This window comes from Lepidochelys kempii, chromosome 3 (genome assembly GCF_965140265.1).
Source record: "Lepidochelys kempii isolate rLepKem1 chromosome 3, rLepKem1.hap2, whole genome shotgun sequence".
NCBI lineage: Eukaryota > Metazoa > Chordata > Testudines > Cheloniidae > Lepidochelys > Lepidochelys kempii.
The window spans coordinates 158,570,259-158,588,912 of NC_133258.1; the positions used below are offsets into that span (position 1 = coordinate 158,570,259).

At 41.5% G+C, this 18,654-nt stretch overlaps 1 protein-coding gene across 1 annotated transcript in view; it reads right to left on the bottom strand.

Annotated features, from left to right (window-relative positions):
- The window catches only part of DNAH14 (dynein axonemal heavy chain 14), a 454,489-nt gene that overhangs the window by 198,229 nt on the left and 237,606 nt on the right, over nt 1-18,654 (bottom strand). Inside the window, 5 exon segments of the mRNA XM_073336702.1 lie at nt 2,267-2,383; nt 3,704-3,933; nt 5,625-5,745; nt 10,849-11,101; nt 12,024-12,241. Of these exon segments, the coding sequence (XP_073192803.1) occupies nt 2,267-2,383; nt 3,704-3,933; nt 5,625-5,745; nt 10,849-11,101; nt 12,024-12,241 (939 nt within the window).

The window sequence follows — 18,654 nt, forward strand, 5'->3', positions numbered from 1 at the left end:
CTAGCCGTGGAGTTAGAGCGCTCTACATGCCTTGCCAGTGTTGACAGGTAGTGAGCTAGGGTGCTTTAATGTGCTCTAACTCGCAAATGTAGCCAAGCCCTTAGACAGTACAAAATATTTCTTCTCCATTCCTTTTGGAGTGGAAGCATAGGTGGATGGAGTATGCCAGACCATTTTGGCTGGTTCTAAGATAGCCTCATAGATTGGCAATGCCACCTTACTACGATCTAAGCTCTGGAGAACATCCAGTAATTTATGATATCCTGTATTTCTTCCATGGGGATCTAGAGTGATTTTTCTAAGATGATCTTGGTGTTGTCTATAGTTGTCTGCTGGTGACAGTGAGGCTGATGAGACCTATTCACTTGGTGAGGTTGATAATAACTCTGCCGTCAGATTCTCTCTCTTCCTTGGAGTGTTCCTGAGTGGGTTGGGGTTCTTCCCCAGGTGGGGATATATGCCTTGACTCTTGTTCTGTATTCAGGATCTCTCATATAAGGATCCCAGGAACTCCAATAAATCCATTGAGAGGGATCACAGAGGTAATGATAGGAGATAACGGTCCCTCCGAGGAACTGGGTAGCCTCTCCTGTGGGAGTGGGAAGGTGCCCATTAAATCTTAGAGCCTCTGTTGGGGCCGACTTCCCATCTTGATAAAACCCGTGAAGCTCTCCCACTGACCCCAGATTCATTAGAGGAGTACAAATCCTCTGTGTGGATGGGCAGGACCATCAGTACTGGTGGTGGTCTTATCATGGCTCAGCTAGTAGATGGCATTAGTGAATGACGAACCAATGGTGTGGGCAAGGACCAGATCTGACAGTACTGGCAACTCTGAGTCTGCACAGATTGTAGGGTCCTCTGGGATAGTGTATCTGACCCTTATTGCTGGGGGACAAACAGGACAAACCCTTGGCGGTGCTGGTGGTGCCAGTTTTGGGTGAACGGCAGTTCTTGGTATCAACAACTCCTTCTCCATGCAAGTTGGTACCATTGGTGGAGGAGGCATCCACTTGCTCCTTTCCCTTACTGGTATGGAGAATAGTTTCACTCCTTCAGCGGTTGAAATTCCTCAGGGAATTTTTGGTTCTCAGAGCTGAGAAACTGGTACCCTGGCTCCTTGTGAGCTCCTGACACACATGTAACAGAGCATAGAGTATCATCTGAGTCAGAAGGGGTCTGGGAAGAAGTCCTTTTCTTAAATGAGGACTTAGAGAGGGATTTCTCACATTTATTCTTGTGAGAGAGTTTACCCTTACCCTAGTCATGTTTGCTTTGTTTGCTAGTGTCCTTAACTTTGCTCTCAGCAGTTCTGGAGCTGGAGACAACCTTGATCGAATGGGGCACTTCTTGACACTTCTGCCTGATGTATAAGGGGGTCTGATGGGTTGGATCAAGGCCTCATTGAGCAATCCATCAGGAATCTTCTAAATCTGAAATTATGGGATTTATCGGTTCAGTGAAGAAAGGAGCAGCAGATATTATACATAGAGGGGATGTGAGCTTCCCCAAGGCAATGCAGTCAAGTGGTTGTCACTGACCAGGAAGGTCTGGGGGCAGATTACACAGATCTTGAATCCTGTGGTCTTGGGCATACTAGGTACTCTGTACAGGGGAGTGAGAGAGAGGGCAGGGATCCCAGACTTCTGGCTCCTAAACCTATCTCTAACCCTAGAATAAACTTATATAAGGCCAAATTATTTACAACTGCTTACACTAAAATAAAGAATGCTAGCTAAAGCTGTGGATACTAGACAAGTTCTGTCTCAGGCCACAGGTGGTAAAAAGGAAATAGAGAGGTCGTAGGTCTGCACCACTCCTTATATTCTTGGTTTGGAACATGAGGAGTAGAAGGGCACAGGTGCAGACCAAAGGACTCTGCTAGTGAACAATCTTCAGGTCTCAGGCATATGAAGTGCATGTGCACCTTGACTGAATACATATAGGGACCATAACTTGAAGGAGAATGCTGTTGGCTGTCTCAGCACAGACATTAAGAAATGGATGATTACAAAAAACTGAACTATCCTCTCATCCATGCAGGTGGTATCTCCAAGTCAAATTTGAGATATGCTCAATGAACACCCAGAGGATAGTTTACCCCATCACTCACAATACTGTACTTGTTCTGAGGATAAACAGAGGACTCCAATCTACAGTGGTGTGAATCTTTCATTTTTGTAAGCACTATATTTAAAGGGAAAAAAGATCCTCCCATAATAAAGTAGATAATACAGTACTAAAGATTTTTGCTGAGGAATCTTACCTTGCTGAATTAGAAACTGAGTGGTAGGAACTAAGTCTGTCCATGGTGCAAAGTCACCAGTTTGTAAATCCACAAAATACTCAAAGATAACCCTGTCTCCAGCTGGGAACTGAATGCCTGGGAAGTTGGAATCAGATACTGAAGCAGATAGACAAATCCTCAGCTTGTGCACATTAGAATTTGACGTCAAAGAGTTATGACAATTTATACCAGCTGAGGATCTTCCCCAGAGAAATTAGAGATTTCATATTGTTCAACTGCCTCTTTAAGTGTGGTGCTGGAAAGCTAAACAACTGAACAGTAGTCAATATAGCTTATTTCTCAAAGAAATGAAATGTGTACATATATTTCTAGATTTTTAAAAAACACTTTAAACATCTCTCCTTCTTATCACTCATTGCAAGGTCAAAAATACATTTTGATTATCAATAAGGGTATGCCACATTGAAAAAAACCCATGGCAGTGAGTCTCAGAGCCTTGTCAACTGCCTTGGGCTCATGCTACGGGACTAAAATACCAGTGTAGATGTGCTTGCTCAAGCTACAGCCTGCACTCTGAAACCGGGCAAGAGAGGTGGGTCTCAGAGCCTGGGCTTCACCCCAAGAGGGCATGTCTACACTGCTATTTTTAGCCCCATAGTGCAAGTCCTGCAAAACAAAGTCACCAGACTGGGGCGCTCATGATATGTTTATACTGTAATTAAAAACCCGTGGCTGGCCCATGCCAGCTGATTCATGCTCACAGGGCTCAGGCCAAGGGGCCTGATGGTCTAGTGATGGTGTAGACATTTGGGCTTGGGCTGGAGCCCAGGCTTTAGCACCATGTGAGGTGGGAGGGTCCCAGAGCTTGGGCTGCAGCCTGAGCCCAAATGTCTACACCATCATTAAACAACCCCTTAGCCCGAGCCCAAGCCAGCTAGCACAGACCAGCCATGGGGGTTTAATTGCAGTGGAGATGTACCCTGCCACAAGTGTTTCTTTGCAGCGTAGACACACTCTAAATAAATGATCCTTCTAAATTTAAACTGATTAGCAACTCTGGAACTACACGTATTTTCTGCTGCTTTGTGAACAGTTTTTCAGCAATCAGCCAAAGTGGAAATCATGGCTGGCCTACCCTGACAACTTCACCTCTCCCAGTCACAGTATTATTAATGACTGTGACTTTGTCTGAATATGATAATTACACAAATTATTTTGGGGAGAAAATCTGGGACTTTGAAAACAGATAATTATTCAGCTAATTTGATCTTTTTTAGTTTTTAAGTATTATACATTGTAAAAAGTGTACAAAACCATATATATAATATGTGGCTTTTAAGTCCAAACATGAACATTTTTTATTTATAATATTTGGTTCTAAAAGATGAAAACCTTCAAACTAATTATAATAGAAACACCATAAAATTAATGAATACGACATATAGCAAAACTTACCAATAGGTGATTCTCCTTCAAATATATCACGAACAAAGTTACTGAAACTGCGTGTTACAGTTACAAGAGACTCATCTTGGGTATCTATGCCAATCAGAGACTCTTCCTCATAATCAGCCTCTCGTCTTAAAACTCCTCCAACTACCCAAGTAAATGCAAAGACATACAGTTTCCCTAATAATGATGGCAGTTTGTCAGGATACTTCTCCAAAAACCATTTCTGATCTTCCCTGAAATCAATGAAAAAGAAGTAGGTTCAGTAATATTACAACACGCTATTACTATTGTAGTCAACTGCTTCATTGCAAGTCATTAACTTATATGTTATAAATTGTTAATATGCAACAAGTAGGTTTATAAACATAAGGACTGGTAGGGTGACATTTTCAAAAGATATGCATGGTTGCTAATAGCCAAGTGGCATGCAACATATTACACAGTTGTTGTGTACCAGATGGTAAATAATTCTGTAGTACTGCTGCCAAGGGTTCTCAAAAAGCCCCAATAAGGCACGATACATTAAGAGTATTACTCCACTTTTCCTAATACAATGGTGCTGTTTCAGTGTGAGACTGTGGTCCCTTGGCCGGAACCTGGAGTAGAGGGTGGGCTAACACAATTCCAAGATACTGTGGCTGAACGCCAACCTCGTCCCCATGGGTCCCGCATTTCCAGGTGGTTTATGCTAGCCTCAGAGGCTCACTGCAACCCTCCACGTAGCCCTTCTCTCTCTAGGGCCAGAGTTACAGTCTACTGAGCCCTTTTCATCATAAGCCAGCAAGGATGTTGGTGAGAGAACTCCCTCAGTCTCTTTTGTCCCTACAGGCTTATTCCAGAACAGTTTAACCTCCTGTCCTGACAGGGGCCTGTCTTCCCCTCCCAGGAGGTGTTTCTGTAGTGGCAGGTTGGGGGGAACCCAAGCCCACCCTCTACTCTGGGTTCCGGCCCAGGGACCCTAATGGCAGCAGCTGTTGGCAGCTGACCTCTCACCGCCAGAGTTGCTACATTTCCCTGGGTCACTTCCACACAACCCTCCCGCTTCTCTCTCAACGCCTTTTTCACCCTTACCTTAGGGCTCCCTTTTCTGTGGCTTGAGGGTGTCTTCATTACCCAGCCTTTTGGCTGCACTTCCTTTCCTCTGACTCCCTGGCTCTCCTCGGCCTGACTGGAGTGAGCCCTTTTATAGTATCAGAGGGGCCTTAATTAGAGTCAGGTGTTCACATTAGCTTAATGGTCAATTAACCTGCAAAGAGTCAGGTGAGAAGTCAGGTGTTCTCATTAGCCTAACGGTTTCAACTGACTCTTTGCGGGCTAACTGGAGTCATGTGTCCACCCTAGCCTGGAGCAGCCCCTGCTCTGGTCAGTCAGGGAACAGAAAACTGCTTATCCAGTGGCCAGTATATCTGCCTTCTACTACTCTGCTGTACCCAACTGGCCTGGGTCTATCACATACGGTAGTTTGGCTGGTGGTCATGAATAAGTTGAGGGACGTAGAACACGATCACAAGTTGTGAACTAAATAATTATACTGGAGGAATGCAGTATATATGCAGAGACCAACCTTATTGGGACTCAGGTACAAAATTCAGATCGTTCTCTAAATTCTTGAATTAAAGAAAACTGTAAACAATCATCTAGTTAGTTTCATCCAACATCTCAGTTTGTGCAGTCAGGCAGATATCACTAGCATACACACACTTTGAGGTTGTAGTTTGGAAAAGATTTGACATGCAGACATTAAACAAAGTTAGGGTCAACATAGAACCTTGTGGTAGCCTGTTCTTTAAGATGCAAGGAAGACCAATTTTATTTGCCAACTCCTAATTATCCAATTTGAATTAATACACTGTTTATCAAAGGGTTTCTCTTTTCTTGAAAGAATAATGGCTTATTGTTAACAAATCTAAACCCATTGGCTGACCTTTTCTTTTCTACTGAGGCCTTTGCAATTAGTGCTTTGGCTTCAACTGTTAGTTGAGAGCTGAGGTGCTGGGTCTGGGGCACTTCTGAAGTACCTGCAACAGAGTTTTGACGTTCAACACCTAAAAAAAAGTTAGAAGACATCATTTGACATATGTATGAAATAAGTTTATAAGATTACACAAACTACAGTTGTACTAATTTTCGTTTTCTAGGCAATCAACTTTGAAACTTCTCATTTGCATTACACATTTTATGGAATGTCAAAAGGCAACTACTTTGAAAATGTTAGATTAACATTGGAACTATGTTTTACCAAAGAATTTTTTATGACTTCATCATAATTTACTCTAGAAAATAATTCAAATGACTGACTGTAGAGAAAAGTCCTTTTTGCTTCTACCAACTCAGGAATAGAAAAGAATTGTTCTACCTAACAGATGTACACATAAAACATAAACAACATTCTACACACATGAAATCTTTCAGCTTTCTGTTCTTCCTCTGTACCTATAAGTCTGAATGCACTGCTAGGTTACTAGTAACTCCCACAGAATATGCTGCCCTTTGTAGAAAGGGCAGATAAGATGGAGAATCAGAAGACATGGAACATGGGTGACAAGAAGCTCATCGACTTAACTACTTCTGCTTTTAGGAAGCATTACAAGTAGTAACTGTGGAACTGGTTGTTCCTCTGTAGGAAAACAGGTGGTTAAGACATTGGGGGATGACTGAGCTCATAAATCAGAATCCAGAATGCCAGGCATGAGTTATTCTGAAGATTGCCAATATACTGTGAAGAGTCAGGCCATTAGGAAATCAGAGGTAGTAGCTGAACTTTACCCATTTTAATTTTAGCGGTGTTAGTTACTAGAATAGCATTAACTTATTAATTATCAGATTTTTCTTTACCATACAATTGGTTGTATTATTTTCATTATCTTTTTCTCAGACTGATAGGAGTTCATTTGGATTAACATGAACTGAAGACAAAAAGCTGAATCACAGCATACATAGGTTTCTTTATGAGTAAAATTCACTTAGGAGAGTAAGGGCCAAAAATTGCCCCCAGTGTAGCAGAATTGCCACGGAACTACAGAGAGGACGCTGGGGGACTCCACACTCCCTGCATGCACCAAAGCAGGGCTCGGTGCCAGTTCCACATACAGACTTGCCATGTGAGGCAAGATGGTGAATTCACTATCACTTGGAGCATTTAAAATAAGAAAAGATATATTTTAAATATATGCTTTAAAAGATATGCTCTATTTCAACTTCTGTGAGAAATTCTATGACCTGTATGTGCAGGGGCTCAGAGGCCTTGAAATCTGTAAGGCTATAAGTCAACCTGTTCATTCTGTTCTTTCATGGGCTATGGGGAGAACGGGATTGCCTGCATTACCCTTAACGTGCTCATAATACTTGCAGTTCTGATTAAGATAATCTGCAGAAAATCCTGCTTCCCCCTCCCCCAAAGCACAGTTGATATATTCTGTCCCCACTTTCTTCTGAGTCATCAGAGGTTGGCCACAGCAGAAGACAGGGTACTGGATGAGGTGGAGCAGTGTTCTGAAATGGTAGTTAATTCTCTTTCTAAATGCCTTACTGGTGTGTCTTCATCAAATGCTTATGAGCATACTGATCACCAGATATGGGACTGGGAAGGAATTTTCTCCCAGACTGGCAAGGGCCTTGGGTTTCTTCTACCTTCCTTTGTAGCACATGGCATGGTTTGCCCACTGGGATTATCTTGGCATGTCTCACCTAATCATTTCCCTGCCACTGCAGGCACCTTGGGCACTGGTGGCACCTTGTTCTTTGACTGTGGCACACAAAAGTTTATTTAGACCAAAGCATTTCAGTCCTAGGGAAACTGAAGTCTTTGGTCTTAATAGAGGGGTGTCTCGGTGAAATATGATGGCCTGTGACATACAGAAGGTCTGACTAGATAATCTGACGGTCCCTTCTGGCCTGAAACTCTATAAAACTATGAAATATACTAATATTATTCTCTGTATTTCCTAGGGACTGTAACATCCAACATATTGTATGTTGCACCAAACTTGTATTATTTACCAATTACATATCTGTTAGAATTTTATTAAATTATTGAAATAATATAAAAACCTAATCTTTGGTTTCCAAAAAGATAATAGAACAAAAAAAAGTCTACATCATTTCAAATACAACATGTGTTTCCATATATATTAATCTAAACAGAATTTTATATTTATATTTTAAATAAAGTATTTATATTTTAACTCTTCACCCAAACCAAACTAAAAAGGAACAATGTGAAATATTTACAGCTTATTAGAAATAAGTATGGAAAGAAAATACTTTAAAACAGGAAAATGGAAATAGGGTCCCATTTCTGTCACCTGTACTCATTCTGAGTGATACTTCACTATATAAATAGTTGCAATGATTTTTGTGTAATTATTTCAAGAATAATATACTTTTCAACATGAGCAAAGGTGGTCGAATCAGGCCTTAAGTGACAAAATTAAGGATGCTTACTTACCTGTTACTACTGGAGGGTCTTCGAGATGTGTGGTCCCTATTTGTATTCCACACATGAGTTTTCATGCACACCATGCACCTGAATCCAGAGATTTTTAGTAAGCAGCGTCAATTGATCTTCTAATGCTCTGAACCAGGAGTACAAGGGGCAGCGCAGACCAACACCTCTCCAATTCCTTCTACTGAAAATCTAGTTATCATCTGCAGCGGGGGGGGGGGGGGGGGGGCGGGATGGAAGGTGTGGAATACAGATAGGGACCACATATCTTGAAGAACCTCCAGTAGTAACAAGTAAATCTCCATTTCTTCTTCAAGTGATGGTCACTATGTGAATTTCACATGTGGGAAATTAGTAGGCAGTGGTCAAACAGGAGGTGGATGAGAAGATGCAGATGTAATGACTGTCTGTAGTATTGCTGTCCCTACACTTATATCAGCAGTAGAAGACTGCACTAAAGCGTAATGTCTTGTAAAGGTGTGTAAGGAGCTCCAGATAGCTGCAATACATATTTCCAGTAAAGGCAAGTCTTGCAGAGATGCTATAGAAATTACTTGCACTCTGGTGGAATGGCCCCTCACCCCCTCTGTGGAGGAAATAAGAGCTAATTGGAAACAAACAGTGTTGCAATCCAAGATCCATTTAGAGTCTCTCTGACCTCTTGAGTTCTCTGCTATGGTAATAAAAAGGCTAGGTGTCTTTCTAGTTGCTTTTGTTCCCTGTAGATAAAAGACTAGTGCTCATCAGACGTCTACAGCATGAAGCCTCCTTGCCACATCAGAGGCGCATGGTTCTAGAAAAAAAATGTTGTAAGTGGATGGTTTGACTGATTTGAAACTCTGAAATTATTTTAGGGATGAATTTTGGGTGTAGTTGAAGAGAGATCTTCTCTTTAAGAAAGGCAATCTGTGGTGGATTTGCCATGAGTGCTCCCAGCTTGATCACCTTTCTGGCAACTTTTATCGAGAAATGGGACATAGAGCATGAGGCTAATGATCTGAAAGGAGGTTTGGTGAGAGTCAAAAGAATGAGGTGGAGTTTCTTCACCACTGGTGGAAAGGATCTAATAAGTCCCTTCAAGAATCTAGTCATCGCAGGATGAATGAAGATAGTGTGGTCTTTGGTAGGAGAATGAAAAGCGCTGATTGCTGACAGATGAACCTGTAGGGAACTGACAGAGACACCCAATGTCTTAAGGTGAATAGATGTTCTAGAATAGCAGGGATCTCACTGGAATCTAGAGATAATTGGTGTTGTGACCAAGAGGAGAAACACTTTCACTTGGCTGAATAGCATCTCCTGATACAATTCTTCCTGCTTTGGTTGAGGATGGATTGAACCACCATGGAACATGAGTGCTCTACCTCTGATGCCCATCCAAATGCCAGGCCTTGAGTTGTTGTGGCCCTGGGTTGGAGTGTCTGATGGTGCCATTGTATTGCATTAGCAGATCTGGAAATTGTTGGATGCTGATGGACAAGCAGGTTGAAATCCTCAGGTGGTCTGAGAACCAGAACTGCCTCAGCCAGCTGGGTGTGATGAGGATGACCCAAGCCCTGTCACGATGGATTTTCCAAAGGACTGTGGTATCAATGACTTAGGAGGACAGACATCACTGAGGTGGTCTGTCCATGGAATAGAAGGGAGTTCCCATTGAGAATGGAATTGTGAATCTCGCCCATTCATGGTCTGAGGAAAAATGTCTCCTGAGACTGTCTGCTAGGGAGCTTTGCACATTTGATAGGCATACTGCTGAAACAGTTATATGATTTCAGATACACCAGTTCCACATGTTGACTGTCTCTATATGCAGAGGGAGGTATCTTGTTCTCCTGTTTGTTTACGTAGAGGACAGTCATTATGTTGCCAATATTATCTGGATATGTCAGGATTGGATGAATGGAAAGAAAGCATCGCAGGCCCAACAGACCTCTTTTTGTTCCAGCAGATTAATATGCATCCTGGACTCCTGAAGGTCCAGGCATCTTTCACAGTACAATTGCCCATATGAGCTCCCTAACTTAAAATGGAGTCATCTGTGAAGCCAGTCACCTTGCACGTAGCTGTGAGGAAAGGAATTCCCATCCAAACTTTCTCTGGTTTTATCCTTGAGTAAGAGAGGCCAGAACCTTGGTCAGAATTGCTACTTTGGCACCGATCTTGTCTTTTTTCTCGTAAGCAGATAGATTGAAGCCAGGTTTGTAGGCAATGGAGATGGAGCCTAGCAAATGGTGTAATATGGATGCATGAGGCCATGTGGCCAAACATGGAAAGGCAAGTCTTGACTGTAGTCCAAGGTCTGAGGATGACCTCTTTTATTAGATCACCCATGGCACAGAATGTCTTGGTGAGGAGATAGGCTCACTGTAGAGCCATCCATGTCAGAAGGCCAAAAAGCTTAAAAGCTAAGGGATTTTTCTGCATGACTCATTCTGGAGGCACAAGACTCAAGAGTGGTATAAATGGTATCTTTAGAGAAAAACTTATTTTCAAGCAGTTTAAGTGAGTAATGCAAACAGTGGAAAGTATTTTTTAAACTCAATACATATAAGTGGCTGAGTCATTTTAGTTTTGCCCGGTCTTGAGGAAACAAGTGTGTGAATACAAACTAATTAGATGGGTAATTATATGCTCACCATCAAAGAATCAAACTACTATGAAAGGAAAAAATATTTTAAATTAATTTTAAAATGTATTTACTCACTGTGAAAGAAGAGTCCATTTTTGCTCATTATATCAATAAAAGAATCAAGAATTCTGCAGAGATTCATTACAATTCCGATCTGCTGCACGGGAAATGGCTGCATTTTCTTGTGTTTTTCTAAAAAATGTAGTCCTTTTTTTATACTTTTTTCAAATAAACTTTCAAGACACTCCAAGCCACTTCGTGTAATTATTCTGGAAACTTTTAATAGCCATGTCTTTACACAAGGTTCCCATCCCAGATTAGTTGGGTCCTGTTAATTAAATCAAATTAGTTGTATAGTCTTTACAATAGATCTTGAGAAATGTGTTTGCGCTATAGACTATAAAGCTGGAGGCTTATTTTTGCACTGGCTTCAAAATGAGCAAGATGGGAGACACAAACAGTGAACCAGACCCCTAACTACTAATAATCACTGCATTCCCACTTACTCCCCCAACCACAGAGCAAATAGAAAGGACAGGTAACATGCAGAGACTTGGCTCCAACCACATTACTCACTGGCTACCGTAGCTAGACTGACACTGAGGGTGCAAACACGTGCTGCCCATACACAGCAGCAGCAGCAAAATTACTTCCTCACTACAGAGCAAAAAGGAAGCAGGGGAGGAATTTGTGATTCACAGCTGTATCCCTGAGTCATAGTGCCTCCTGGTGCTACTTCTGGGGTGGTGCAATTTATGCATTGCCCTTTACTCATGGCTGTGCCTAAAGTCACTATCTAGCTCTGTTTCAGAGTAGCTGCTGTGTTAGTCTGTATCTACAAAAAAAAAAGGAGTACTTGTGGCACCTTAGAGACTAACACATTTATTTGAGCATGAGCTGTGAGTGCAAAATTTGTACTTAAAATTGTGACCACAAAAATTGAGGCTATTACTTAAAATAATACTCTACAAATATACAAAAAGAAAAGGAGTACTTGTGGCACCTTTCTTTTTGCGAATACAGACTAACACGGCTGTTACTCTGATACAAATATACAGCCTTTGGCACATGTGTATTGTTCCCTCTAAAATCACTGACAGGATAATACAAATCTGGTGGTTTAACAATGTACTAAACATTAATTTGCTCAGTTTGTTATGTTGGCATTTTTTGCAGATGAAGTCAAATAATTCAATAAGGCAAAAAAATTCTTATCAGAAAATAATCTGTAATTTTTCTTACAGACTTACCACAAAAACCATTGCACATCGACTGACAGTAGCAGGACTGGCCTGAGAGAGACTGTCCGTTTCAAATATCATTCTGATTCCTGATGGTAAGTAGATTCTTTCACTATTTGCAAGACACAGAGTTCTGGTATCATCTAGCACAGTATTTAAGTTTTCTATCCAAACTGTGTCTACTGGTCCATCCAAGATTATCCACTGCCAATCAGTAATAGTTTTACCTACAAAAAAGCATTCATTTTATAGTCTCATTGTTACACATATAAAAAGAAGCTCTTCTGTTGTATTTTCTACCTGACAAGAGTGTTCAGAGGTCATAAACGTTTGTCTTACTATATGTGGTTGAAATGCAATACAGTTAATAGAACGGAAGGTGTCACTCCAATAATTATCTGAGTGTGCCTGAGAAACGAACTCAGCTTTGCCTCATACCATCTCTGTCCGTCAGTAAAAGAAGATTACTGGATCCAAAACTTGCAAACATTTAACATGTTAAATTAATGATTGTTTCTTTCTAATATTAGTATTATTTTTGTTATAGAGTAAACAGTGCTGTATAATGGATTTAGCAGAGTCCTTGAGCCAAAGAGCTTGCAGTCTAAAATTGGAGCAGGTTCAATATAGTGTAAGACAAGACAGAACAAACACAGTATGCTAGACTGTGTCTGACCTTGTTTACATGAACAAAGCTGAGGAAGAAGGCACAAAGACCCTACTGCACCACTATGACATTCCCCAGGGTTCAATCTGGACTGATGGATAGCTGTGTCCCCTCAATTCTCCAAGCTGAGGTGCCTGCCCACAAACTGCCTCCAGCATGTAAATCACTCCCAGCTATATTAGTGCTATAGCCACCTACCCATGAATTACACTGCATGGCAACGCCAGCAAGATCCCAGTCCCATATTTCTCCCCCAGAAATGTGTGTCTTGTACTGGCCAGCACACTCCTGGACATTACAAGCTCATATAAAGTCCATCATTTAATTAATAGAAAATGATATGCACAAATCCTGTTATATCAAATGGAGTTCCCCAAACACTTCAATCCAAACACTCAGTGGTTTGGATAAAACAATAAAACAAGTTAAGTACAGAAAGATAGATTTTAAGTGATTACAAATAATGAGGCATAAAGTCAGAATCGGTTAAAGGTATAAACACAACTAACACCTAACTCAACAAGCTAAGTGAATTCAAAGCAAAAGTTTCTCTCACCATATGCTCTAGCAATCTTACTGGCTGGAGTCCTTTCAGCCAGGACCCCTCCCCCCAGTTCAATGTCCTTAAGGTATTGTTGATGGTGTGAGTAGAGATGAGGGGAGAGGTGATTTGAGGCCTCTTTTCCTCATTTTTATCCTTTTCCTCTTCTTTGAGAATCATCTCTGGCTGGAGATCAGGAGACAGAACGTCTCGAGAGGTGGGAACTGCCAGCTGTAAATTTCTCACTCAGACCCTTTTTTCTGCCAAAGAATTGCCACTTAACCAGGTGATAGTCCATTTGATTTTGTTGACACCTGGCTGAGGCGTCAGTTTGCTTTTTGTCTCTGAGGAACTGGTTTGTGCCCGCTTTTCTAAACTTGGAACATGTCCAAGTTCCAAGTTCCAACTTGGAACTCTTTACACATTATCATGCACATTGTGTAAAGAGTTGTCACTTTGGATGGGCTATCACCAGCAGGAGAGTGAATTTGTGTGTGGGGGGGTGGAGGGTGAGAAAACCTGGATTTGTGCTGGAAATGGCCCACCTGATGATCACTTTAGATAAGCTATTACCAGCAGGACAGTGGGGTGGGAGGAGGTATTTTTTCGTATTCTCTGTGTATAAATAAAGTCTGCTGCAGTTTCCACGGCATGCATCCGATGAAGTGAGCTGTAGCTCACGAAAGCTCATGCTCAAATAAATTGGTTAGTCTCTAAGGTGCCACAAGTACTCCTTTTCTTTTAGTTTCCATTTGTAATTTTGGAAGAAATGTCTGCTGAGGTAGTCTGCCATGCTGTTCTGAACACTGGGAGGTAAGAAGCTGAGATCACTGTGACTGGCTATGCACTAATTCAAGAGTTTTATCACTTTGGCACAGAGTGATATGGAACAGGCTCCTCCATGATGCATTATATAATAAATGCATGCCACACTGTCATTATTTGTATTGACTTGTATCTGATTAGAGGTAGAAAGTGTACATAAGCATTTCTGACCACTCTCCATTCCAGGAGATTGAAGTGGAGAAGCTGCTCTTTCAGTGACCATTTCCCATACACCTTGTGAGGTCCCAGATGTGCCCCCCAACCCAAAATGAAGTATTTCATGTTATCACTATGGGATAGGGGGGATTCTAAAAGAATGGAACACCTGTGCAGGTTTAGGTCAGCTCCTTCCATCAGCTGAGTGACTGCAGAACTCATCTGAGAACAGACATTAACCTGCCTACACTGTGCTTGTTTGGTTTGTAAACTGTTCAAAGCCACCCTGGAGATGTAATCTGGCATGTTCCACTACAAAGATGCAAGATAACATGTGACGCAGCAGTTGAAGGCAATCTATTACTGTTACTTAAGGACTGTCCTGAATCCTTGAGGTGACACTCGGTACAGAGAGATATCTTCTAGAAGGCAGGTACACTCTGCCTGTCATTGCATCCACAGACTCTCCTATGAAGTCTATACTATGTACTGGGGTCAAAACAGACTTCTCGAGGTTGAGTTGAAGGTCCAGGCTGTGGAAGAGAGAACACATTGCCTTTAAGCTACCAACACTTTCTGATAAGATGTACCCTAATCAACCAATTGTTCATGTACAGAAAAACGACTGTACCCAGATGACATTGGTGGGCAGCAACTGCCAACGGAATCTCTAAGAATATCCTTAGGATAGAAGATAGATTGAAAGCAAACATCCGGTATTGGTAGTGTTGCTTGTTGTATAGAAAACAAAGAAACACCTTGCATGAAAGGCAAATAGAGACATGAAAATATGTATCTTGTAGGTGGGGAGTCATGAACCAATCTAATGAGGGAATTATCGTTGCAAGGGTCAACATCCTGAATTTCTGCACATATTTGTTTAGAGATCTGTGGTTTAAAATTGTGCTCCACCCTTCATTCCTTTTGGGGATCAGGAAGTACTTTGAATAGAATCCTGTGATGCACAGGAACTGGTTTTATTGTCCCTAAACATAAAAGTTTGCTAAAGTCTGCCTTCTTGAAATCCACTGTCTTTATTTTGCTGTTCTCCCTCCTACCATTCCTTAGAATCATGAACTCTATAATTTCATGATCGCTTTCACCCAAGCTGCCTTACGCTTTCAAATTTTCAACCAGTTCTTCCCTGTTTGTCAAAATCAAATCTAGAACAGCCTCTCCCCTCATAGCTTTCTCCACCTTCTGAAATAAAAAATTGTCTCCAATATATTCCAAGAACTTGTTGGATAATCTGTGCCCTGCTGTGTTGTTTTCCTAACAGATATCTGAGTAGTTGAAGTCCATCACCACCAAGTCCTGTGCTTTGGATGATTTTGTTAGTTGTTTAAAAAAAGCCTCATTCACCTCTTCTTCCTGGCTTGTCTTAGGAAGCATGACAACTGTAGACAAGATGCTCTTCTCATGATCACTTCTCATGAGATAGATTATGCTGCAATATTTGCTGCATCCAAGGAGGCCTGGAGCAATGTCTTTTGCCAGGAGCTGACCCTCTTGTATAATGGCTTTAAATTGATCATGATGTTCCTTTAGCAGATTATCAGTAGAGGAATTAAATTTGTTGTAATTCAGATAGTCATATTTGGTCATGAGTGCCTGATGATTGGCTATTCTGAACTCAAGCGACTGAAGAGTAAGATTTGCCACCAAAAAGATCTAGCTTCTTGTGGTCCTTACTGTGTGGGCTGGACATTGATTTATATTAAGTTATGCGGTAGCTGGGTTTTGCCAGATAATTTTAATAGGTTACTTGAGAGCTTCGCTGACCAGAATGGCAATACTCATGGATGTTGAAATATATAAATTATCTTGGAGTTTATGGTAGGATTCCTGAAACTCCTCTAATGGAATCTGAAGCATGTCAGCAATTCTAGATCCTGGCCCTGCCTGAAGTCATCCACCATAGGAGGTGGTAGAGGCATTACATCTTCACTGGGTGATGATGAGGAAATATTAGAAAGAGATGTCATCTCCTTGTATGCCCCTGATTCTTGCTCTTCAAAGATCTCCTCCTCTGGCACAGGTGGTGGTAGAGATGGTTGAGGGGAATAGGCCCTTCTCTGCTTTCTCTGGTGATGCAAAGACTTTAATGCAAACTCTTGACAACAGAATGTCCATGGGTCCCCAAAAGGCCATTGAGGGGGCCCATATGGCATACGTGGAGGCATCGATCTGTGTTTTTGCCACAAGGGTGTTGTTTGAGGTCTACCTTCCTGCAATATGTCAGTGTAGGAAGGGGAGCAGTGTGTTCTAAAGTAAATAGGGGAATTCTGTTTCAGTATCTGAGAGTTGAGGAGTCCTCTTCAACATACTCCAAGGAGTAGGATAACTGTTCAGCTTGTAAAGCAGATGACGGTGAGTATGTTACACTAGATGATAGAGAGGTCAGTGATTGAATAAGTCTTTGCATGGATAAACCCTCAATACCCATTAATAGGGGAGACTACAGTGCCAAAGATACTATAAGGTCCTAAGAATATCTCAATCTTTGTGGTACAGATGGCATCAAAGACAGTTCTGAGCGAGAAGCTGTGGAGGATGGCTTTGGTTCCAATGTAGCTGGTACTGAGCACTTGGCATGAGAGAGTCTCAACTCTGATTCCATTGGTACCATAGGTAATCGACCAGTCTTCTGTGTTGCCGATACCAACAGCTGTTCAGGAATGAGTTTAGAATTCTTCTCAGAAGAGTGTCTGCAGCTCTGGGTACAGGTACTCCAGCTTGGTACCAATTCTGTCTTTGATGAATGACTCTTTGAAACTGTCTTCACTGCCGTTGCAGTACCAGAATCACTTGCAGCCTGCATGGAATTCTCCTTGGGACCTGCGGTCTCCATAGCCCTTTTATGCAGACTGAAACATCCTTGGAGATTTACTCATTACCTCTTTCTGCCTAGAGGCAGATATCAAAGCTGTCTTTTGAGGATTTCAGTCCCATAGACACAAACAGTACTGCTATGTCCTATGTCTCTAGGAACCTCCCGTGGCACAGATTTTGAGGTGTACAGGGCACTAGCTGTACTAGGATATCTATGTACAGTGGGGCCCTCCATCCCTGGACTCAAAGCCAGTGTTAAGGCTTGCTCCATTGGGATCTACTCATGAAGGAAGTGTAGATCTTGCACTTACTGGGAATGTACACATCTCCCAAACAGCAGAGACACTGAGAATGCCTGTCACTGCTCAGGACAGCCTTGCGCCATGAGAGGCACCTTCTAAATCCCTGGGACCCTGGCATTCCCGAGCAAAATAACAAAAGCTGACCTTTCAGGGGGAAAAGATTTTAAAATCTATATATCTATATTTATCTAAAAATTGCTTTTTAGCTTTTTAAAGGAAAAAGGAAAAGAAAAAAGAGGAAACAACTTTTCCCACAACACTATGAAATAACTAACTGTATACTAACTAACTGCTAAATTGAATACTAACAAGAACATGCACACAGAATACCCCATCTTGGGCAAAAGGCAGCTGAGAGAACTATGGGCAGTTCACCCACGCATCCCCATATAGTCTCAATATAGGGTAGAAGGATGTGTGGTGTGTATGACTGAGGTGAACAGACACTGCTATCAAAAATCTCCAATCAAAGGTACAGACGAACATGAAATGGAGCACCCACAGGGACACTACTTGAGAAAGAATCTTGTCTCCTTAGCTGAAGTGTGGGGCTTTGCCCTGGAACCTCCAGCAACAAAACTGGACTGCTTTTGAATTTTAGAGGTAGGAGCATTACCCCATTAGTGATGAATGAGGGCAGAAGCTGTGAAACAGAAAGAGATGCTTGGCACATTTTATTCATTGTACAGCACCATGCATATCTTCAGTGCTATCTGAATAAAGATGATAATAAAAAGAAACCTTAGTGAAGACTTCTATGAATTTCTCAGCAAACTTGACTTATATTCTATGTTAAAACCACCTGGTTATTTGGCACTCCAGTGCAGCAGAGTGGAAATTCTTCCACAGCTCCATTTGAATTGAAAAGGGAGGCTTTTATGGAATTAAATATGAAACAATCATAATCAGTACAGTAACTCATGTAATACTTATTTTGCCATTAAATTCCATCTATTTTACACTGTCCCCATACTTTCACTTTTTGATATGCCATGGATTTTTTTGCACTGATGATGCATAATTACATCATAAATTCTGTTTCTGCTCAAATGATTAGCTGTGAAATAATTAGTTTTGGACATTTACATTTAGCATCAATGGTGCATTGAAATGAATGCGGGCAATTCATACCTCTCAGGGTTGTTGTTTCTGGCTCTATACACACTCAAGACTTGTCTTCACTGTACTGTTAGCTCAAGGTATAACTCGAGTTTTACTCCTAACCTGCCTCTGGTCCACACACAAAAAAACCTCTAGCTTCAGCTAGGTGTCTCTTTTAGCTTGAACTAACTGGAACATCAGGGGGTATAGGCTGAA